This window comes from Pseudonaja textilis, chromosome 3 (assembly GCF_049901715.1).
Source record: "Pseudonaja textilis isolate UNSWEBS1 chromosome 3, rPseTex1.2, whole genome shotgun sequence".
NCBI classification, from domain to species: domain Eukaryota; kingdom Metazoa; phylum Chordata; class Lepidosauria; order Squamata; family Elapidae; genus Pseudonaja; species Pseudonaja textilis.
In genome coordinates this window covers 191,657,187-191,680,708 of record NC_141992.1, presented here as the reverse complement: position 1 = coordinate 191,680,708, position 23,522 = coordinate 191,657,187, and the positions used below count along the sequence as shown (strand labels likewise).

General features: G+C 43.0%; 1 protein-coding gene across 2 annotated transcripts in view; it reads left to right on the top strand.

The window, feature by feature from the left end:
* ZFAT (zinc finger and AT-hook domain containing) overlaps positions 1 to 23,522 on the top strand; it is a 121,499-nt gene that overhangs the window by 36,971 nt on the left and 61,006 nt on the right. For both annotated transcript variants that reach the window (XM_026703688.2, XM_087931734.1), the window contains exons 4-7: positions 1,291 to 1,458; positions 8,975 to 9,128; positions 11,551 to 13,010; positions 15,755 to 15,987. In XM_026703688.2, the coding sequence (XP_026559473.1) occupies positions 1,291 to 1,458; positions 8,975 to 9,128; positions 11,551 to 13,010; positions 15,755 to 15,987 (2,015 nt within the window). The remainder of the gene's footprint in view (positions 1 to 1,290; positions 1,459 to 8,974; positions 9,129 to 11,550; positions 13,011 to 15,754; positions 15,988 to 23,522) is intronic.

Genomic DNA, 23,522 nt, shown 5'->3' with positions numbered 1-23,522 from the left:
AAGATGTCAGGATTCAACTACCTCTGTCCATTCTGGCCCGTCGCATCCTTAGAAGTACTTAATTAAAAAGGAATTAAAACAAAAGGAATGATAAGAACAAGCTGTGAAATCCTTCACACAGTAATTTCTTTAATACCGTTGCACGTTGCCAATGAATGCCTTCCACAAATTAATGGACATTATTGATCTGAGGAGAGGTTCATCCTGAGCACCTGATTAGTGAGAAGGGACGCAAAGAAGGACCATTTAGGGGAAGAGATCAGGCATATCAAAAATGAAAGGATAATCCTGTGCGTAGCATAGCGTAGCGTAGCGTAGCATAGCATAGCGTAGCATAGCATAGAATTCTTTATTGGCCAAGTGTGATTGGACACACAAGAAATTTGTCTTTGGTGCAAATGCTCTCAGTGTACATAAAAGAAAAGATAACATTCGTGAAGAGTCAAGAATCATCAGGTCCAACACTTAATAATAGTCATAGGGTACAATAAGCAATCAAATCCATACTAAGAAACAGTCAATATAAACCATAAGGATACAAGTGACAAAGTTACAGTCATAAGTCACTAGTGGGAGGGGATAGGTGATAAGGAGTGATGAGATTAATAATAATAGTAGTGCAGAATTTGTAAGTAGTTGGACTGTAAATTGTAAATAGATCGTACTGAGAATCACTTAGTTTCCCCAATCTCTTATATTTGTGGAAGTGGATTGTCTTCTGTGTTTGTTTGTTTGTTTGTTTATTAATTTATGAAAATTTCTATGGCCGCCCAACTCACTCTTAGTGAATCTGGGCGGCCTACAGGGGTTTTAAAAAAAATCCAATATTAAAATCCTTCATTAAAAGCAATAACTTGTTATCCTCTGGCAACAACAATCACCTAAGCCATTTGATGGGCTTCGTAAGGAGTCCAGTGGCACGCATGGTTAAGAGGCTGGTTTGGAAGTTAGCGAACCTGTGTTCGAGACCCAAGTGCTGCCATGGGGTGAAGTAAGCTCCTGTCATCCGCTCCAGCTCCTGCCAGAAACATGAAAGGAGCCCTCAACTGGGCATCTCCTGGGCCTTTCAACACAGAAGCGCCTCAGGGCTTTTGACAAGAGTGTGACATGATGGAATCTCTGCGCTAGATGGACCTCCCTAGGGGAGGGGACCCCCGCCTCCCTTTTGCAAAGTTTTTCTTTTCCAACAGAGCAAGGGTGAAACCTCACCATCCTGCGGATGGTAAATAGGAAGGAAAAAACTACTCATCATTCTCTTTATGTTCTTTTTTATTTATATTTGCCCTTTAGGTAATGATTCTGATGTTGACCTTGACAGGAGGGAAGATGAGCGAGAAAAACCATCCAAGAGGCAGCGGGTACAAAGAACTGAGAAAAGTCTTTCTTCAAAAGAAGCAGACTCAGGAGCTAAGAATCCTATCATAAGTGTGGTTTTGACAGCCCACGAAGCAATTCCAGGTAACCATCATTATTTCTGGGGGGAAGGGGGGGGTTCTTTCTTTCTTTCTTCCTTCCTTCCTTCCTTCCTTCCTTCCTTCCTTCCTTCCTTCCTTCCTTTCTTTCTTTCTTTCTTTCTTTCTTTCTTTCTCATACCTTCCTTCCCTTTTCTCTATCTCCCTTCCCTCCCACTTTCCTCCCTCCCTTCTTTCTTTCTTTCTTTCTTTCTTTCTTTCTTTCTTTCTTTCTTTCTTTCTTTCTTTCTTTCTTTCTTTCTTTCTTTCTTTCTTTCTTTCTTTCTTTCATTACCTTCCTTCCCTTTTCTCTATCTCCATTCCCTCCCACTTTCCTCCCTCCCTTCTTTCTTTCTTTCTTTCTTTCTTTCTTTCTTTCTTTCTTTCTTTCTTTCTTTCTTTCTTTCTTTCTTTCTCATACCTTCCTTCCCTTTTCTCTATCTCCCTTCCCTCCCACTTTCCTCCCTCCCTCCCTTCTTTCTTTCTTTCTTTCTTTCTTTCTTTCTTTCTTTCTTTCTTTCTTTCTTTCTTTCTTCTTTCTTATACCTTCCTTCCCTTTTCTCTATCTCCCTTCCTCCCTCCCACTTTCCCCTCCCTCCCTCCCTTCTTTTTTTCTTTCCCTCCCTCTCTCTCTCAAACTTCCTTCCTTTTCTCTATCTCTCTTCCTTCCCTCCCCTCCCTTTCTTCTTTTTCTTTCTTTTTCCTTCCTTCCTTCCTTTATTGTTTTTTTTACAATTAACTCAAGGCACGGAGCATATCCAACCTATCTTCCTCCTCCAATTTTACCCCCAACGACAACCCTGTGAGGTGAGTTGGGCTGAGAGAGAGTAACTGGCCCAAAGTCACCCATTGGTTTTCAAGGCTAAGGTGGGAGTAGAATTGATGGCCTTCCATTTTCTAGCCTGGTGCTTTAACCACTAGCCCATATGGTATCTCGTTCAATGACACATTTCTTTCACCTTTCCATAAAGTTGATACAGATAGGCCCCCCTCATGTACTATGCAATTATGGATGTGAAAGAATCTGCATCCCTATAGTTGCATTTCAGTATAAAATATACAGCTTTTGATCCAAGAGCTAGAAGAATTTTGCCAAATCATGGAAAAAAACAGGGGCTCGCTTCTTGCCCGGCTCATTAGACTTGCAAAGTGGGGAAAAAAATTGAAATTATGGATGACAAAAACTTAGTTGCCTATAAATAATGCAGAATTCTAGATGGCTGAGCCTCGGAGCTCGACTGTCAGCTGTAAAATAAGGGTTTGAGGGGCCCGAATGGGTGACCCACATATAAGCATTTAATTCTTAGAGGAAGCATCTTAACTTCCACTAATGGGCTCATGTGCATTTAGGTTAATTGCACAGAGCATAGGAATTACATGGGTGACCTGGTCTAGGAAGGGACTTAAACTTTTGCCAGAAAGGAAGGACGGGGTGTCTCACGCTAACAGCAAGTCCTTCCTTTCAGTGTTGTGCAAATTTTGCCTTTTGACTGCACAAAATAACATCATTCCAGTATTCAACTAATTACAAAGTCTGCACTACTATTGCTGTTAACCTTCTCATCACTCCTTATCACCCATCCCCTCCCACTTGTGACTATATGACTGTAACTTTGTTGCTTGTATCCTTACAATTTATATTGACTGTTTCCTAGTATGATTTGATTGCTGATTGTACCCTATGACTATCATTAAGTGTTGTACCTGATGATTCTTGACTCTTGATGAATGTATCTTTTCTTTTATGTACCTTGAGAGCATTTGCACTAAGACAAATTCCTTGTATGTCCAACCACACTTGCCCAATAAAGATAACAGATAATCAGAGTTGTAAGGGACCTTGTAGGTCATCTAGTCCAACCCCCCGCCCAAGCGGGAGACCCTACACCATTTCTGACAAATGGCAGTCCAGTCTCTTCTTGAAAGCCTCCAGTGATGAAGCTCCCACAACTTCCAAGGGCAACTTCTGTTCCATGGGTTGATTGTTCTCACTGTCAGAAAGTTTCTCCTTATTTCCAGGTTAAATCTCTCCTTGTTCAGTTTCCATCCATTATTCCTTGCCTGGCCTACAGGCGCTTTAAAAAATAGATTAACCCCTTGCTCCCTGTGGCAGCCCCTCAAATATTGGAAGACTGCTATCCTGTCTATTCTATTGGAATACTCTGGATTTGAATGATAGATACGGACTTCTATTTAATCAACTCTTACCGGTAGTGCTCGACTTACAACAGTTCATTTACTAACCGTTCAAAGCTACAACAGCACTTAAAAAGAGTGAGTTTTGACTGTTTTTCACAGTTAACGACCATGGGTGGGCTTCAAAAAAATGTTAGCAAGGGGTTCTGTGTTGCTGGGTGGGCATGGCCTAGTCGACCTCCTGCACCAGGGCGGGGGAGGGGGCATTTTCACTGTCCCCGGGTTCCGGAGGCTCTTTTCCCAAACTTCCGTGGGGCCTGTTTTTCGCCCTCCCTGAGGCTCCACGCGCACCCTGCGCTTGCCTGCATCCAAAATGGGCCATGTGGGGACTCCTGGGAGGGGAGGAGCAGAGTGGGTGGGGCCAGCCAGGAGCGGGATTTGGGGGGTTCTCCGAACTGCACAGAATCTTAGCTGGGGGCTCTCTCGAACCCCTGCGAACCCCCAGCAGCGAACCCCTGTTAACGACCCTTGCAGCATCCCCCACGATCCCTTGATTCAGGCACTTGGCAACTGACTCATGTTTATGACGGTTGCAGTGTCCTGGAGGGGGGGGGGGTCGTATGATCACCTTTTGCGACCTTCAGACCAGCAAAATCCACAAAGTAGCCAGGTTCACCGAACAACCTTGTCACTAACTTAACAACCGCAGTGATTTACTTAATGACAAGAAAGGTCTTAAAATGGGGCAAAACTTATCTAACCAATGTTCCACTTAGCAACCGAAATTTTGAGCGCTATTGTGGTCCTAAGTCAAGGATTACCTGTATTGATACGGATATTTTAAATCAACTGTTATTCCATGAATGCAATGGAAAGATTGATAAATACCATTTCATGTGGTTAATGTATTGTTTGTGTGTTTATTGGGTTTTTATCCTACCTTCGTTACTTTATAAATAACTCACGGCGGCAAATGTACCTACCAGTCTTTCCTCCTTCCTATTTCTCCTACAATAGCCGTGTGAGGTAGGTTGGGCTGAGCAGGAGTGACTAGCTTCCAAAGTTACCCAGCCAGTGTATAATGATGAAAACTAGGCTGAATATTTTTGTATTTGTAATACATCTATCACAATGTTATCTTCTTCTGTGTCATTTCACAATACAATGACATTAAAATGTCATCGTCCTTCACTTGACCTGGGGGCAGTGGTAGTTTTTAAACTTTTTGGACTGATGCGTTTTGGTTTGTTTTGTTTTTCCAGCAATTTCAAACAAGATTTTTGAACAAGAAATGTTTTCCTTCAGGCCAGTTCTAGCCCCATAGAGACATTGCTTAAGTCAGGGGTCGCCAACCTTTTGGATCTCAGGGACTACCAAACTCATAATTTATTTTAAATCCCGCGGACCAGAAACCTTGGAAAAATCCCAAAAAAAGTCTGGTGGGGGGGGGAGAGGGACAGACAGACAGACAGACAGACAGACAGACAGACATTTTTGGCTTCATGCAAGGAAAGCAGCAGAAACAGCAGAAGTCTTTCTTTCTCTTCCCCAAACTCCACCAGAAAGGAGTCTTTGCCAGCGCAGCCTCTTGGAGCGGGAGGACTTGCAGGATCCCAAAGACTCATTTCTGGTGGAGTTTGGGGAGAGAAAGAAAGACTTTGCTGCTTTCCTTGCATGCAGCCAAAAGCAGAAGAAGAAAGAAGTGGAAAGAAGCAGCCCGGTGGCCAGGCCAGCGCATGGGGTGAGTGGGGCAAGTCCTTCCCTCCACCCTTTCCCCCTCCCCTCACTACCTCGTTTTGTTTGCAATGCAAACGATGCAAATCTTGTGTTCCCGCAGGCCATGTGGGCGGCGCAGCCTTGTGTTCCCCCACAGCCTGGATTAATTTAAGACACAGGTTAGGACTTCACCTTCAGAAAAAGATGTGTGGATACGTAACAAGTCTCTAACCACATACTGTAGTTCAAGATATAACCTAATCTACCTTTGTTTGAGTGTATGAGTGAAACCGATTTAGTTGCATTGGTCCTTCTTTGAGTTGTACCCTGGGGCAAGTTTGAAAGTTTGCCCATTTGGGGGTACGGCAGTGTGATGCTTGCAGGCTTTTATCATTTTATGTAGCAGTCCCGCGTGTAGGTGTAGCCTGATTTGTTCATCCTCCAAAAAGAGACCTGGAAAAAGAGAGAAAAAAAACGAACAACTTCAAGAACACAGCAGGAGAAAAAAATTTTATCTTGTGGTTTTTATGTTTTATGGTTTGGTTATGTTAAATCTTGTAAATGCAACCTCAGCATCCTTCCTGTTGCAACATTATTCTCTTGTGTATAATCCCTTTAATTTCACGCTTCTGTAATTTCTCCATTTATGTTTTCTGTGGTCTGTGTTCTTCTACATGTAACTATCTGTGCATCTGTAGAACAAAAGCTATGCCTTTTTACCAGACCCATAGTCCCTTTTAACTCGTCCCACAGAATAACAGAGTTATAAGAGACCTTGGACGTATTCTGGTCCAACCCTCTACTTAAGCAAGAAGCCCCTATACCAGTGATGGCGAACCTATGACACGCACGCCAAAAGTGGCACACAGAGCCCTCTCTCTGGGCACACAAGCAGTTGCCACAACACCATTTCTCTGTGCATATGCGCCTCCCACCGGCCAGCTGGTCTTCGTGTCTCTGCCATGCATGTGTGTGGGGGTACCCATATGGGGGTTGCATGTGCAGGGAGGGCACATGGGGGGCACACGTGCACACGAGGGGGCAGGGCTCACACGTGAGAAGTGCGTGCATGTTGCATTTGGGGGATGCGTGCACGTGCACTTTGGGCACTTGGTGCCAAAAAGATTAGCTATCACTGTCCTATACCATTTCAGACAAATGGTTGTCCAATCTCTTCTTAAAAACATCCAGTTGCTACTTCTTTGTCTCCAAGCAACCAAGGGCAGGGTAGTTCTTGATTTACGACCACAATTGAGCCCAAAATTTTATGTTGCTAAGTGAGACTTCTATTGAGTTCTGCCCCATTTTCTGGAGTGGGATTCTACCGGTTCAGAGCGGTTCTATAGAACCGGTTGTTATGATTCTGCACAGTTCAGAGAACCGGCAAATTGTGCCCCTGGCTGGCACTTTGAATGTTCATTAAGCAAGTTGTTGTAAGCTGAGAGCTACCTCTATCCTCCACTGATTTTTTTTAAAAAAATCTGTCTTTTCAAAACTTTTTTTTTTGCCATTCTCCATATTTGCCCCATATTCCATTGTTAACACGTAACACTTAAATGTATGTTATTTCTCTAAATAAAAATGAGTAAAACTGCTTGATGGGCAATAAAGGGAAAAAATGAGATGAGCTATGGAGGGAAAAAGCACTCATTATTGTTTATCAAACAGCTTCCCATTCTGTTCTAAATGTCAGCTTTTAGCTTTATCTTTTTTCTTTCCAGGTACTCTCTTTTTCTTAGGTTGTCTTCTTAATTGTTTGCTACTCATTTCTCTTTGCTGTTTTTTCCCCATGGCCTTTGTAGATAAGCTCTTACGTTGAAATTAAAATATGAAGCCCTATTGTTCACATCTCAAGATTGCTCATCTACTGCTGCACAAAAGCGGTGTTATTCTTTAAAAACAAAAAAAACAGAAAGTTGCTCGCAAAAACTCAGTAGGGATATTTCAGAATTCGGGTGATAATACCGAGATGAGAAACTAGCAAAAAACGGAATTGGTGAATGATTGGATGAGAAGAAGCAATGTTTAATCGTTCCTTGGCTTGCCATTTCTTACCACCGGATGTTTCTTCCTTCTCTCGAGGTTAGATTTGCTTCTAGTTTCAGAGTAGGGCTATTTATAGGGGAACGTTTAGGGATCAATCTAGCTTTTCAGATTCAGAAGCTGAAGAGTTGATGACTTTGAATCTCAGTTTACCGTATTTATCGGCGTATAACACGCACTTTTTCCCCCTGAAAATAGGGGGCAAATGATGTATGCGTGTTATACGCCGATGTCCCGTTCCCAATAGTGCCTAGCGGCGGCGCAGCTGTCGTGACGCTGCGCCCGCCGCATATTAAAGGGAATGCGTGTTATACGCCTGTGCGTGTTATACGCCGATAAATACGGTATATATGGAGATGTTGGTTAAGCTGGTGGAGGACTGGAGCTGGGGATTAGTCTGGAATCATTAGATAGGCTAAAGAGGACAAGGTCCGAACCTCCCCTTGAATACCGGTGAATCTCAACTAGTCCTGCCCAGATACAAACTGCCAGGCATTGAGCAATAAAGTACCGATAGGTCGTTTGAACTCTTCACATATGGCACTGCTTTTTCGTACCCGAAAGGAATTAGCTAAAGGAAGCGTTCTTGAGGAGACTCATCTTTCTCAGCCTATTGTCCAAGCTGATGTCCACTTACAAAAGAGATGGCTTTGGTAGTGGGCTTCTGATGGCAACAGATGTTCGAATTTCCTCCTCATGGCTCTGACCAGACGCTTCTTGATGGCTGGGAATCTTGGACTGGAAATGGACATTGCTTGCATTTGGACACTCTTGAGATTTGTGCAAGGGTGGGATCCTACTGGCATAACAACCAGTTCGTTTCGCACGCGTGCGCACTGTGTGCGCATGCACACTGCATACGCGTGCGCACTACTTACAAATTACTGGGTCCAACAAACATTCCCTGCTCCAGCCGACGAGCGGCACTCAGCTGTGCCGCGCAAAGCAGCTGAGGAAGGAAAGCGCAGAGACTAAAGGACAACCTAGAGCCTGGGTGGGTAGGTAGACCAAACAGACGACCAGACCATCATTGCAGTGAACCGGTTCGGGCTCAGCTGCTCTTTGGAGCTGCCGGTTCTGTAGAACTGGGCCAAACCGGTAGAATCCCACCCCTGGATTTGTGGTCTTCAGGCTCTTTTTTCTAAAGTAAGCTTTGAGCTTTAGTACGCCTTGTTGTAAGATATATTACTGCAATAAATATCTTGAGTTTGTTATCAGAAGCTGGTGTGTAGCTTCGAATGCTACAAGGGTAACTTTCAAAAATTGTTTATGATGACTAGAGTAGAGAGGCCACAGTAGTGGTATAGGGGATGGCCTTGAAAGGCTAGGAGGAAGCTCCATTGCCAAGACAACAGTCAGATAAACAAGGCTTGAGCCCAGAGCAATAAAATGGCTTGTGAAAATGCCTTATGATCCAAATTCAGATCATGTGACCATGGTTAAGGCTGCAACGGTCACAACTGTGACTAGCAACTATTCCTCAGTTGCTTTTTTTTTTTCCAACGCTGCTGGCAATTTCAAATGGTCACTAAACAAATCGTGGTAAATTGAGGACTACCTGCATTCTGCTTATCCTGTGTAGTATTTCAGAGGCCTTTAGGTGAATTGCATTTCTGTTTTTGCTGCAGGTGCCACAAAGATAGTCCCTGTGGAAGCAGCTTCCCCCCAAAATGAGCCGCCCGTCAACTCAGAAACCTCTGTGGCAGACTCATCTCAGCGAAGAGGTTATCAGGAATATGCCATTCAGCAAACTCCTTATGAGCAACCAATGAAATCAAGCAGGTAATCTCCATTTACAAATCTTAAGTACAGGGCAGCCTTCCGGGCAGAAAGAAACCTTCTCTAACTTAAATTACTGAGAAGGAGCAATCATGGCATTTTTGGAAAGATGCTTCGGAGACCCGGGTTGATGCTAAATGTATTATAGGCATCCTTTTTAAAATTCCAGGGCTTTTAATTCATGCTAAGGATGTTTCATCGTTCAGGGAATGCTGCCGCTTTCTTGGTAAAAGTTAGGTAGCAATTAGGCTGTTATTTGGAACATTGCATTGTTGTTTTTTTCCCTATTTAGCTAATGGCATATATAAAATTGTGTGCTTGTCAGGTGACCTAATTTCAAGAAGCTATTAGCATAATTGAGGGAGCTGTATGATGTGGTGGAGTGTACTCTGGAGTCCCAGGAACGAGGGGCCACTTCCTAGAGAGCAAAGAGGCAGCGGTAGTTGGAATGTCTGGTAAGCAGGAAGATGGCGAGGATGACCCTTCTCCAGCAGTTCACAGAGTGTATCTGTAGTTATGTAGATAGTCCCTTTATTCTGGCAAGATTCTGTCTGTAGGCGAACAACAATAAAGAAACTGCTCAGAAGGAATCCTTGGGGCCTGATATCGATCTTGTCAGACTACAGCAACTATTTGCACAACTGTAAGATATATTCCAAGCTACTAGGGAGTGGCCACCTTAGCTATATTTCTACCTACTAGAGATTACAAGCTCCGCTGCCTCTTTGCCTCTTCTGGAAAGGAGCCAAACGGAATTTCAAACTACCTTCCACTACAGATGATCTCTGCTGATACAGTCTGCAAGAAGAAAGCAATGAGGAATCCAAAGGAAAAAAGAAATACAAAATAGAGTAAAATGCAGTGAGTAAGTCAGCCACTACCACATGGCATCAAAATGCCAGTTTTGGATAGCCAGAACACTTTTTACTTATCCAAGGAATGATCATATAAGCTCTCAATCAGAATTCTGGCTGAGGATTTAATTAGAATATCACTGTGTTTATTCTGTCTTTGAATCCATTCCATATTCCCTGAATATCTCTTTCTGTTTTAGCTAGTAAGGAGATTTATTGAAGAAAATGTAGCCTTCAGCGCTTCATCGGTGAGGGATTATATTTGAGAAACTTTACTATAAAATACATTCTGAAATTTCATGTCCCTAACTCTAAAGGATGATAGCAATGCTAACATTATTAGCACTCTAATTTAACATAACTTGTGTTAAACCTAACAGTAGATATAGGCCCCTAGTTTCTTTTCTGTTTCTCAGCCCAAGCCTCCATCACTGCTGGGAAGCATGGGTCAGAGTAGACTGGAAGAGTAGTCCTCATGGAAGAGAATATTTGTAGCTCAAGGCTGAATTGTGGGACCCTTGGTACTGTCTGAGCTTGGTTGTTTCCTTTCAGACATTTCATCACCCAATTAGGTGACACCATCAGTGCTAGATAGGAGTAGGGGTTAAATACAATGGCTTGCCTTGTCAGTATTGGTGGAAACATTCTTGACAGTTCCTTGATTAGGTTGTTGTGTACTGTTCAATTTGGTTTCCTGAGTTGGTCATTTCTTGATTAGGGTATTGTTTAGATCAGGGGTCTCCAACCTTGGCACTTTCAGACTTGTGGACTTCAACTCCCAGAATTTCTCAGACAGAGGAATTCTGGGAGTTGAAGTCCACAAGACTTAAAGTTGCCAAGGTTGGAGACCCCTGGTTTAGATTGTTGGTCAAATATTAATCCTACTGTTAATCTTTGCTTATCCAAGAGTTCAGGGTGGTGCAGTGGTTAACGTGCAATATTGCAAGCAAACTCTGCCCAAAGTCTGGAGTTCGATCCTGATCTCAAGGTAGATTCAGCCTTCCATGCAGAGGTAGGATTCAAAGTGCTTTACCACCGGTTCGGTGGGTGTGGCTTGGAGGGCGCACTTTGCACACGCACAGGTGCGTTCCTACTTACCTTCTCCTGCACTGTCCCTGTCTCTTCAACAGCTGACGTGCGGCAATCTGCTGCGCCGCGCAAAGCAGCTGAGCGCCAAAAGCAGGAAATAAAGATCAGCGTGGAGCCTGGGCAGGTGGGCCCAGCAGCTGATTGTCGGAGCAAATCGGTTCACTCCCAGATGATCTTCGGAGCTACCGGTTCGGCCAAACCGGGCCGAACCGGTAGAATCCTACCCCTGCTTCCATCCTTCTGAGGTCGGTAAAATGAGGACCCAGATTGTTGGGGGCAATAGGTAAATAATGCTTACATTGTAAACCATCCAGAAAGTGCTATAAAATGCTATGGGGCAGTAAATGCTATTGCTACCTGGATGTTGATTGTTGGTGAGGAGCTCTTTTGAAGTATTGCTCAGGACCAACCTGGCCTATTGGAATGGCTGTTATTCTCATGTTTGCTTTCGTGATTTATGATTCTTTTTTTTTTCTCCTTAGGTTGGGAGCCACTCAGCTGAAGATTTTCACCTGTGAGTATTGCAACAAGGTGTTCAAGTTCAAGCACTCCCTTCAGGCCCACCTGAGGATCCACACCAACGAGAAGCCCTACAAGTGCTCCTTCTGCAGCTACGCCAGCGCCATCAAAGCCAACCTGAACGTCCACCTGCGGAAGCACACGGGAGAGAAGTTCTCCTGTGATTACTGTCCCTTCACCTGCCTGAGCAAGGGCCACCTTAAGGTCCACGTGGAGAGGGTCCACAAGAAGATCAAGCAGCACTGCCGCTTCTGCAAGAAAAAATACTCGGATGTCAAAAACCTGATCAAGCACATCAAGGAAGCCCACGACCTGCAGGACAAAAAGGTGAAGAACGTCTTCGACCAGCTCCGCTTGATGACCCGGGAAGGCAAGAGGCAACTTTTGTACGACTGCCAGATCTGTGAACGCAAGTTCAAGAATGAACTGGATCGCGACCGGCACATGCTGGTCCACGGGGATCAGAGACCCTTCGCTTGCGAGCTCTGCGGCCACGGAGCCACCAAGTACCAAGCTCTGGAGCTCCACGTCCGCAAGCACCCTTTTGTGTACATTTGCAGCGAGTGCTCCAAGAAATTCGTCAGCTCCATCAGGCTCCGCTCGCACATCAAAGACGCACACGGGGAATTGCCGGAGATGTCCGTTTTTAATAATTCCATCAATCAGAGCTTCTGCCTGCTGGAACCCGGAGGAGACATCCAACAGGAAGCCCTTGGAGAGGAACTGTCCCAGACGGCTGCTGAACTGTCGCTTCTAAACTCCAACGCACTCTGTGTAGTAAAATCTATTTGCATGGGAGAAGGAAATGCCATTGAGGGAAGCTGTGAAAATAATAACCCAGCGGAGAGTTTGGGGACACCTCCTGCTCTCCTTTTGGATTTTGAAAGCCCATCAGCAGCACCAAACACACCGGATCCCATGTGTGAGCCGCTCACCGAATTGCTGTCCCCACCTGCTAGCTTGGTCAACGCGTCAGATAGCTTTTTACAGAAAAACACTCCACCAGATCCAGATGGAGAAAAAACCTGTTTGGCCAAAGACCAGCTGCCACTTGACTCTTCAGTGAACGCCCAGTGTGACGTTGAACAGCTTTTGGGAGACGAAAACTCCACATTGAACCAGAAATGCCAAGGTCCAGAGAGTGTTCCTGACACCCAAGAAGAGAGCCAGTCCATTTGTCTTGATCATCAGGTAGTCAACCACTCAACCCTTGAAAAGAACGAGACCTCCAGTTCCCTTCCCCTTCTAGAATCCAGTGTAGAGTCTCACCAGAATCCAGAGTCTGGTCCTCAACCTTCAGAGGATCAAACTGGAGCTGCGGCCTTTATGCAGATTTTGGACAACCTGCAGAAACAACAAATGAATACTGCCTTGTGTGAGAAGATCAGGAAGGTCTACGGAGACTTGGAATGTGAATACTGTGGTGAGCAGGATGTTGATGGCTTGTTTTCACCCAGGACCATGAATAGCAGATGTTGGTTTCCATAGTAATCACCAGGACAATAGGATTAAGGATCCATTTCTTAAGGCCGCCCAAGGAAGGAGTGTAGCTATTCTTCTGAAATTAATTATTTGTAGCTCTCTTGGAGAAGCAGAGTTCAGGATTCGACTCCTTCTCAAATGCGTCAATCTGCCCTGTGAGAGGAACCTAGAGAGGGATCTGGGATTTAGAACCTTGAGGCTGTTCCTAGTCCTGCCTTAAGTAAAAAGTGACGATGTGGAGTCTGGGAAAAGCAGGAGTAGGGCACATCGGATAAAGAAGCAGAAGACCTGGTTAGACAAAAAGAATTAGGGAAAAGCATGAATGAACTATGGTACTCTTTGAGCTTGGAATAGAGGTAGCACTAGCATCTCAAACACTTCAAACACAGTGCTGTCTGAGGAATTCTGGGAGTTGAAGTCCACAAGTCTTAAAAGGTGCCAAGTTTGGAGACCCATTTTATGCCACGCAATAAGATCTTTTGGAGCATCCGTTTGTAAACCCCATTAATCTCTTTTGTCACTTATTAGTTTTTCATGCTTTGGGAGTTTGGAGACCCCTGGCATAAAATAATACCAAGTGGGTAAGAAGAGAGTTAAACATACTGGAAAGTATCTGTTCTGTTGTGCCCTACCAAATCCACCACACAGGCCAACAGAAGTGTTTGAACTTCTAGTACTGGATGGATGGATGGATAGATAGATAGATAGATAGATAGATAGATAGATAGATAGATAGATAGATAGATAGATAGATAGATAGATAGAGAACGTGATAGAGAAAAGTTTCAAGAGGCTGCAAAGACTACCATTCAACCAACCAAAGAATTAAAAGTTGGACTCTTGATTCCTAAACTCTTAAACATGATCCTATTCTAGTGCACTGGCAGTGACAGCTTATCTTTGACTGGCCTTAACTGTCAGGTAGAGAAACCAAGCTGTTCTTTGTTTTGATTGAAGAAGGCAACATTTTACCCTTGGAATTTTGTGCTTCTCCTTGTGGTAAACAACTGGGAAAAGCTATCTAAGAACTTGAACCTACAAAGGTTCAGCCTTAATATTAAACCTATGTTCATCTATTAACCCTGAAACCATGTTTCGTGGGATCCTTGGTGCTTTCTGAGTTGGTTATTTTACTTGAGGTCCACTATAAATATTCCCTTCTGTTGAAACCATGTGTCAACTAAAAAAAAAAAATACTCCTTTAGTCTTTTTAGTTGCCAGCAAAAAAGGGAGTGGGGGAAAACAGTGCATTCCTTAAATGCCTTAGATAATCGCCTTGGCAGCCCAAAGCTGTCGGCACGCAACAATACTACTGGAGAGCATGATTGATGACTCTTGGCTATGGATGTGTCTCACTGTAGAATATACATCCAGGGGGTGGGGTGGAAGACCAGGATCAAAGGGGAAATGAATAATGTATTTTAGTGTCGGCTGCACCCAGCTAACGCCAACATGGCTCCTCCTAATAAATCTTTTTTTTTTTACTCTTGAGATATGCGGCTAGAGACTTATGTTTGAATAGGGATGGAATTGTTTTGTCCCCATTCTTTAACTTCTCACCGCGAGACCTGCATATTACTTTATCAATTCCCCTCTTAATTTAAATCTGAGCCAACTAAACTCCTTGCTTCCTGCAGCTGTTACAGCAAAAATGCTTTCTCCTAAAATATGCCTCCCTAGGTAGTCATCACCTGATCTCCTGATGCGCTAATAAGGCTCCCTGATGCAAGTACTGTCTGAAAAGTGCATGTGATAACTCTGTGCATTAAGAACAGTTCAATTAGCAGAATACCTTTTGGAAATGTTTGTCATTAGGGACACAATTGGCAGAGGAATGCCAGTTAACTATGTCCAGATGAGGTTCCTGTCTTTCTGGAAGTAATTAAATCCATTTCATCAAGTCTTTTCAAATTCATTTAGTGGAGAAAAAGTATATTTAAAAGGATTTTTTTTTTTTGCTTTGCTTCCAAAAGCTGGTTGTTGTTTTTTCTCTCGCAACATGTTAACTTAGGATAGCTGCTATCCAAACCAAAATCCCTATCCTGTTTCTCTGAAAAACCCTATTATCCCATAAGAAGGACTAGAGGTGACATGATATCCCTCTGCCAATATTTGAGGGGCTGCCACAAAGAAGAGGTGGGGATGTCAACCTATTCTCCAAAGCACCTGAAGGCAGGACAAGAAGCAATGGGTGGAAACTTACCAAGGAGAGAAGCAACCTAGAATTAAGGAGAAATTTCCTGACAGAACAATCAGTGGAGCAACTTACCTCCAGAAGTTGTGGATGTTCCAACACTGGAGGTTTTTAAGAAAAGACTGGACAACCATTTGTCTGAAATGGTACAGGGCTTCCTGCTTGAGCAGGGGGTTGGACTAGAAGACCTCCAAGGTCCCTTCCAACTCTGCTAATCTGTTATTAAGGGTTATTTTGAGGGGGGACACTAGATGTGCCCAAATGGATTCAATTCCATAGGATTAGATATTTTCAGGACAGGATTAGACTGTATTCGTTGAACCAATTTAGATTTTTTTGCGGGGCTAATTTATTCTGTATGCATTAATGGACTGGGGCCTGGTGATGTTTTTTGGTGTTCCTGCAACACATCAGTCTTATGGTTAAACCAGGACACCGAGTTGTGGGAACAGGGCCATCAACTTATTAATGTTTCTCTGTATTGTTTTCAGGCAAGTTGTTTTGGTACCAGGTACATTTCGACATGCACGTCCGCACGCACACGCGAGAGCATCTTCATTACTGTTCTCAGTGCAACTACTCCTCCATCACCAAAAACTGTCTTAAGCGCCATGTCATCCAGAAGCATAGCAACATTTTGCTGAAATGTCCCACCGAAGATTGCGATTATTCAACCCCGGATAAGTACAAACTCCAGGCCCATCTCAAAGTGCACTCGGAATTGGTAAGCCTGGAATCTTGATAGTACCTTTGTTTAAACTTTCAATTCACTGACATATTTATCAGCTTCTAAAACTACAGGTAGTGTGATGACTATTTTTTATATTACACTTAGGTCAGACTGAAGGCGGCTGTGATGACCTGGGGCGTGGCGCAAAGGCAACACAGTCAGATAATCAATAAGAGTCCCTTTAATAGCTCCAACTTTGCCCGCAATGTTCAGGTTACCTTCTGGCTGGAGAAAAATTCTCCCAGGAACACCCTTTGGCTGCAGAGAATCAAGTCCAAAACATGGTCAACAAAAACTGTAACTTAAAGTCCAAAGAAACCAAACAGAAGTAATTAGTTTGGCAAGGCAGGAGCAAGAATTCCAGACATGAAGGCACAGCAAAACTCACACGGTTGGGAAGATGCCAGGAACACAGATAAGCAAAGTCAACACAAGATAAAGTCACTTTTGTTCCCAGCAGGTGCCACACACATTCTGCCTTTCTTATAAATTGTCTTCCCAACTATGGCTAATGAAGGGAATCAGGGCCCTTTCCTCCCCCTAAGCCACACAACCTACGTTGCTCTCTTCTCCGTTCCTCCCTGTGTGCCCTAGGATGAAGGGGGTTGGGCCTGGTTCTTCTTCTGAACTCCCTCTCCCTTGTTTTCCCTCTCCCCTGATCTGCCCAGCCGGACTTTGCCCTTCCCCAGTTTCCTCCACTGCCAATGGAGCCACACACCCATTTCCTGTCAGTTGTCTGGCTTCCTCCTCAGATTCAGACTCTGACGGGCATAACAGGCAGTCCTTGGCTTTCAACAGTTTGTTGAGTGACCGTTCAAAGTTACCACAGCATTGGAAAAGAGTGACTGACAGCCGTTTTTTACAGTTACAACCTTGAGAGTCACATGATCAAAATTGACACTTGGCAACTGACTCATACTTATGATGGTTGCGATGTCTAGGGGTCACGTGATCCTCTTTTGTGACCTTCTGACAAGCAAAGTTGATGAGGAAGCCACTGAACTACAGTGTTCACTTAACAACTGTGGCAACAATGGTTATAAAATGAGGCAAAACTCACTAAACAACTGTCTCACTTAGAAACACAAAGTTTGGGCTCCATTGTCATAAGTAAAGAACTACCTGTACCCATCTTCTCCCTAGGGGGATTCTGGGTGATGTCCAAATAAAATAGTAAAAACATAAAAACTATATAAAATTTGAAAGATGTAAGCAATGCTAAAAAATCAATTAACAAAAAGGGAATTTAAAACAAAATTTGCCACATTTTCTGGGTGAAGCTCAAATGGAAATTCTACCATTATTTATGACTATATTTTTGGCATTTGCTCTATAAATAGCTGTTAACAGCCTTCTAAACATCTCCAGCTAAACAGTACTATACTACCTTATTTGTTTTTCAGTTCAGGTGTGGGAAAGTCTGAATTTGGAGACTATGTTGATTGATTGGTTAAATAAAGAGGTGGGAAAAAGTTGTGTGCCATTGGAGCACGACAACCTCTGACTGAGTTCCCTAACTAAATACTAGGCATTTTATGTCCGGATGAATTGGTTGCATTTGGATTATTCTGCATAACTTAATTTTGGGCTCATTTTGCATAAGTAATCAAGAGAACCCAGAACCTGGGGAACATTTCTTGGCTTGACCATTGATGCATCAAAATAAGTACAGCTTATGGGAAAAGCTCCTTATTGTTAATAATTTCATTCCTTAATGATTTTTACACTAGGTGGCATGCCAGTATGGAAATAACATCTCAGCAAAACATATTAAATCGGACCAAAATGTTGAAAGATTATGAAAATTTCCTTCCTTCCTTCCTTCCTTCCTTCCTTCCTTCCTTCCTTCCTTTCTTTCCTTACTGTTAATAATTTCATTCCTTAATGATTTTTTACACTAGGTGGCATGCCTGTATGGAAATAACATCTCACTTATACACATTAAATTGGACAAAAATATTGAAAGATTATGAAAATATCCTTCCTTCTTTCCTTTCTTTTCTGTCATTCTCCTTCCTTCCTTCCTTCTTTCCTTCTTTACTTACTTACATATTTTTTCTTCCTTCTTTCTTTCTGTCTTTCTTTCCTTCCTTGTTTCCTTCCTTCCTTTTCTTTTTATATTTTTCCTTCCTTCCTTACATACCTCTTTTTCTCTTTCCTTCTTTCCTTCCTTACATACCTCTTCCTCTCTTCCTCCCTCCCTCCCTCCTTCCCTTCCTTCCTTCCTTTTCTTTCTATCTTTCTCCTTCCTTCCTTCCTCAATTGAATTGAGGTGAATTTATTCAGCAATACATATAACCTTCCTCTCCTTACTTTTTTAAGAAAGAAGAACTGTATATAAAATTGCCTCCATAGACTGCTAATTGCCTGGCCTTATCTAGGAGCAAGAGCGCCTCCGGCCATGTCCCAGCATCCTTGACTAAATCCTTTGGCACCCCAGCCGTATGCCCTTCAGTGGTGCTTATCAAAGTCCTCCCCCTTGCCTTCGGCCTTAATTATCTTTCCATCTTCTCTCCTTGATACGTTGGCCAAAGTCTCAGTAAGCCCATGGACAGCAGAAGGCCTGAAAAATGATGTTTTTTACTTGACTTGGCAGCTTCCTTGCACATGAGTCTTGTACAGGATTTATGTAGAGAGGAAGGTGGCTGGGACAAATTTGCTTGTGCTCTTTGTTGGCAGATATAATCAGGGAAGGAGAAGTGAGAGCCATGGGAAAATGCAATAAGAAATCATTTTGTTGCATATAGAACATACAATCATAGGGCTGGAAGGGACCTCAGAGCAGGGGTGGGATTCAGCCGGTCTGGTTTTTTTCCCTTAAAAAGAAATGCTCATCTGATGTTTCTAGAGCTCTTCTATACTGACAGGAGATCGGCTGTTGGCCAATATCTCCAACAGGTTGAATCCCTTTGAAAAAAAAAAAATGGGAACGTTCAGAAGAGCCAATTTCCTACTCTAAGTGCCGTGTCTCTGAAAAACCTCAGGTTGGTTTTTCAGAAAGCAGCATGAAATTCTGAGCAAATTGGGGAGTCCTTCTTTAAATGCACCATAGTGTTTACAGGTATTTATTAGGACGATAAAAGCCTGAATTAGAATGCTCATCTGAATTCATTTTGCATGGGAAGCCTGGGCTTGTTTTCAACACGGTCTCGGTTTTTATTTGTAGCAATTGATCTCTTGCAAACTGCTGTGCTCTGTGTGCGTTTGTGTCTATCGCAAAGGTACCTACAGCTTCCGCAGTGCTTAAGAGCCTAGCTCGTTGATTGAGTAGCAGGCTTTTCAAGCGATGCCTGAGGAAAAACAAGAGAAAAATCTAGGTAAAACTTCCAGTTACCTTTTGCCTAAATTGGATGCTACTCACCAGTCCTCTCTTTCTACCTCTCTTGTTGTTGTTTTTTTAAATAAAGTACAATACAGATGGTCCACAACTTAGGACCATCATGGAGCCTGTCCATTATGGCTATAAATTAAGGGCCTTCAAACTTAGCAAGTTTAAGACTTGTGGACTTCCAACTCCCTGAATTCCTGAGCTAACCTGACTGGAGGAGGAATTCTGGGAGTTGAAGTCCACAAGTCTTAAAGCTGTCAAGTTTGAAGATCCCTGCTGTAAGTCATAAAATGTGTCACCCACATGAACAACCTGGTTTTATGACCTTTTTGCAGTAGTCATTAAGCGAACCAATTGTTGGCTATGGGCTTGTTTTGCCCCCAGATGTGGTTTTCAGTAAAAACATGGTAAACCACAGTCACATGAGTGTGGACTTGTCATGCCCCTGTCAGAGTCTGAATACGAGGAGGAAGCTGGACAGCTGACGGGGAATGGGAATGTGGCTCCATTGGTTATGGAGGAAGCCGGGGAAGGGCAAAGTCCGGCTAGGCAGAGCAGAGGAGAGATAAAACAAGGGAGAGGGAATTCAGAGGAAGAACCAGGCCCACCCCTCTCTTCATCCTAAGGCACCTGGGGAGAAACGGAGAAGAGAGCAAGATGGGTTGTGTGGCTTATGGGGGAGGAAAGGGCCCTGATTCCCTTAATTAGCTACAGCTGGGAAGACAGTTGATAAGAAAGGCAGACTGCATGCGGCAGGCTGTTGGGAGCAAATGTGGCTTCATCCTGTGTTGTCTTTGCTTATCTGTGTTCCTGGCATCTTCCCAACTGTGTGAGTTTTGCTGTGCCTTCACATCTGAAATTCTTGCTCCTGCCCTGCAAAACTAATTACTTCCGTTTGGTTTCTTTGGACTTTAAGTTACAGTTTTTGTTGACCATGTTTTGGACTTAATTTTCTGCAGTCAAAGGCTTTTCCTGGGAGAGTTTTTCTCCAGCCAGAAGGTAACCTGAACATTGGGAGCAAAGCTGGCGATAATAAAAGGACTCCTATTGATTATTTGACTGTATTACCTTTGTGCCACTCCCCTGGTCATCACAGGACTGCTACAAACAGTTGTAAATGCAGGCCCCCAGAATATTGTGACGTGACCATGGCAGGGAATGAGGCCATTGGAACTTTGAAACTGGGTCATAAGTACCCTCGGGGAGGTCTGCTGTGACTTTGAAAGGTCGGTAAACAACTGGCCGTAAATCAAAAACTACCTATAAGTAACTGTGCTTAGAGAGCTAATACAATGTCAATTTAATTTTGACAGAAAATGAACATTTCACACAAAGGCTATGTGGCAATAACTTTGGGTTGGCGCAGGGCTGAGAGTCCGGTCTACTTATCCTAGCCCCACTTCGTTGCTGTGCTATAGTGGGTTGGTACTTACTTCTGCTATCGTCTAACTTGTAGCAGATGGCACTTTCTGCACTTTTCTCTCCCTGCCCCCTCCAAAAAAAAAAAAAAAAGTCTCAGCATGTCGACTGATAATATAAAAATGCTATTGAAACAGAAGTATCCAACCTTGGCAAGTTTTAGACTAATGGACTTCAACTCCCAGAAAAGAGTTATTTCCCCATGGCTGGCTGGGGAATTCTGGGTATTGAAGTCCACAGGTCATAAAGTTGCCAAAGTTGGACCCTCTTGCCTCAAGAGATCAAACAAGTCTAGGAGAGTCACATTGACCCAGAGCTGAAGAAGCTTCTTGGAGGAGAAGCGACGCATCTTCAAAGAAAAACAAGTAAGTCCAGTTGCCTCTTGAAAAAAAGCATCTCTGGGACAACCATGACATGGGTGACTGAGAATCTCCATAGATGAGAGTTACATTGACACATCAGTATGACTGATGCTCTCTGTGTGCTGAAATCAGACTTGAATGGTCTAGGTCATTCATTTATTCCTAGGATGTTGCAACCACTTTCCAGAATGTATGACATCCCAGGAGAATTTCTGCCATAAAATGTCCAGACAGTTTGGCTTGATAGAATGTGCTAAACTCCAAAGAAAGGAGTTTTAGAAGAGTTAACTTGATTTTGGCACTGTTGATGCAGTCTTAAATATCATAAATATTTATCTTTATTATTATTATTGTGTGTGTGTGTGTGTAGCATAAATATCATAAATAAAGAGCCTCGGTGGCGCAGTGGTTAGAGTGCAGTACTGCAAGTTACTTCTGCTGATTGCTGGCTGCCTGTAATTTGGCAGATCGAATCCCACTAGGCTCATGGTTGACTCAGCCTTCCATCCTTCCGAGGTGGGTAAAATGAGGACCCAGATTGTGGAGGGACAATATGCTGACTCTGTAAACCACTTAAGAGAGGGTTGCAAAGCACTATAAAGCGGTATATAAGCCTAAGGGCTACTGCTATTGCTATCATGAGAAGTTAGTATTGCTTTATATCACACTAGTGAGGCCACACAGAAGATACAGTTCTGCTCGCCATGTTGCAAAAAAAGATGTTGAGACTCTAGAAAGAGCACAGTGAAGAACAACAAAGGTGATTAGGGGATTGGAGGCTAAAACATACGAAGAACTTGCAGGAGTTGGGCATGTCTAGTCTGTTGAAGAGAAGGTTTAGAAGGGATATGATAACTGTCTTCTGGTACTTGAAGGGCTGTCATAGAGAAGAGATATTGACTTATTCTCCAAAGCCCCAGAGATCAGGGCAAGAAATAACAAGTGGAAGCTTCTTAAAAAGACATCCAATCTAGAACTGAGGAATTTTCTGACAGTGAGAACAATTAATCAGTGAAATAGCTTGCCTTCTGGGATTTTGGTTGCTCCATAACTGAAGTTTTTCGAAAATAGACAATTTGATCTGGATGTTATACGGTCTCCTGCCTTGAGCAGGTGGTTAGACTAGAAGACCTCTGAGGCTCCTTCTAGTCTTATGATGTTATATTCTATATGTTCTATTCATACTAGAAAATGTGTTCATATTATGCTTTTTTTCCCCTTATAATATTGACATTTTTTGATAGTGAACATATCTAAATATTTTATTTCATAGCCAAAATGCCTGGAGATGTTGAAAGTCAAATTCCAAATTCTAATCTCTCCTTGGCAGAAGAATTGCAGATCCATAGATATTTTAAAAAAACGATTGGTTGTCATTGAGATTTGCTCCTCCTGATGAATCTCAGCTCTGAAAAAGTTTTCTAATGAGCACATATTCCAACAAGATATAAATTTTAAACTTGTTCATATTGTACTTATTACCTCGGAAAGGTGAAGGTCTCACATATAGCGATGATAATTTTTTGATTTTCTCTTTGCGGCTGGAATTTTCCTTGGCAGACCGCTCTGAATGCAAGAAAATCTAATTTTTATCTCTGAGTCTCATGGAGCATTTGGCTTTTTCCAGGAAGCAAATCTTGGCATTCGTTAGAAGTGGAACAGTCTGTCTCTTCCACACTGTAAAAGATCCCAGGAGCCTTTATGGAGCTGGCTGCATATGTTTAGAATTGAATTAGAGCCTCCAACTCATCAACTTGGCTTCAAAATTATTAGCTTTGGAATGATAATATACTTGAAGTTCTGCGTATTTATTTTCTGATTTCAACTCCCATCGAGCAGATATTCAAACATTGATAGAAATAATAGTTAAGGGGCTTGGAATCCACTCCCATTTAGTTTTTCGTTTTCCCTACGTGGGATAAAATGGCCCCAAATATCATTTACACATAACATTTGCGGAAGAAAGCAATTTCAGTCGAGCAGAGGTAGTGTCAGTCTTCTTAAAACCTGCCATTTCTAAAGCCAGTTTTAATTTTGAATCCCATGATCTGTTAAATTCAAGGAGATTGGTCTGCCAGACTGTATCTATCCTTCGTGAGAACTGGTTTGTAATATGTCTGTACAGTATTGGTAAACAAATTCTCTCTCAGGACATGATGTTGAACTCCCAAAATGTCCAGCCATGCTTGACATAGAAATAAAAGACCTACCTACCTTCCTTCCTTCCCTCCCTCCCTCCTTCCCTCCCTCCCTCGTGGTGTAATGGTTAGAATGCAGTATTGCAGGCAAAGTCTGCCCAGTGCTAGGAGTTCAATCCTGACCAGCTCAAGATAGACTCAACCTTCCATTTTTCCAAGGGGAGTAAAATGAGGACTCAGATTGTTGAGGGCAATATGCTGACTCTCTTAAACTGCTTAGAA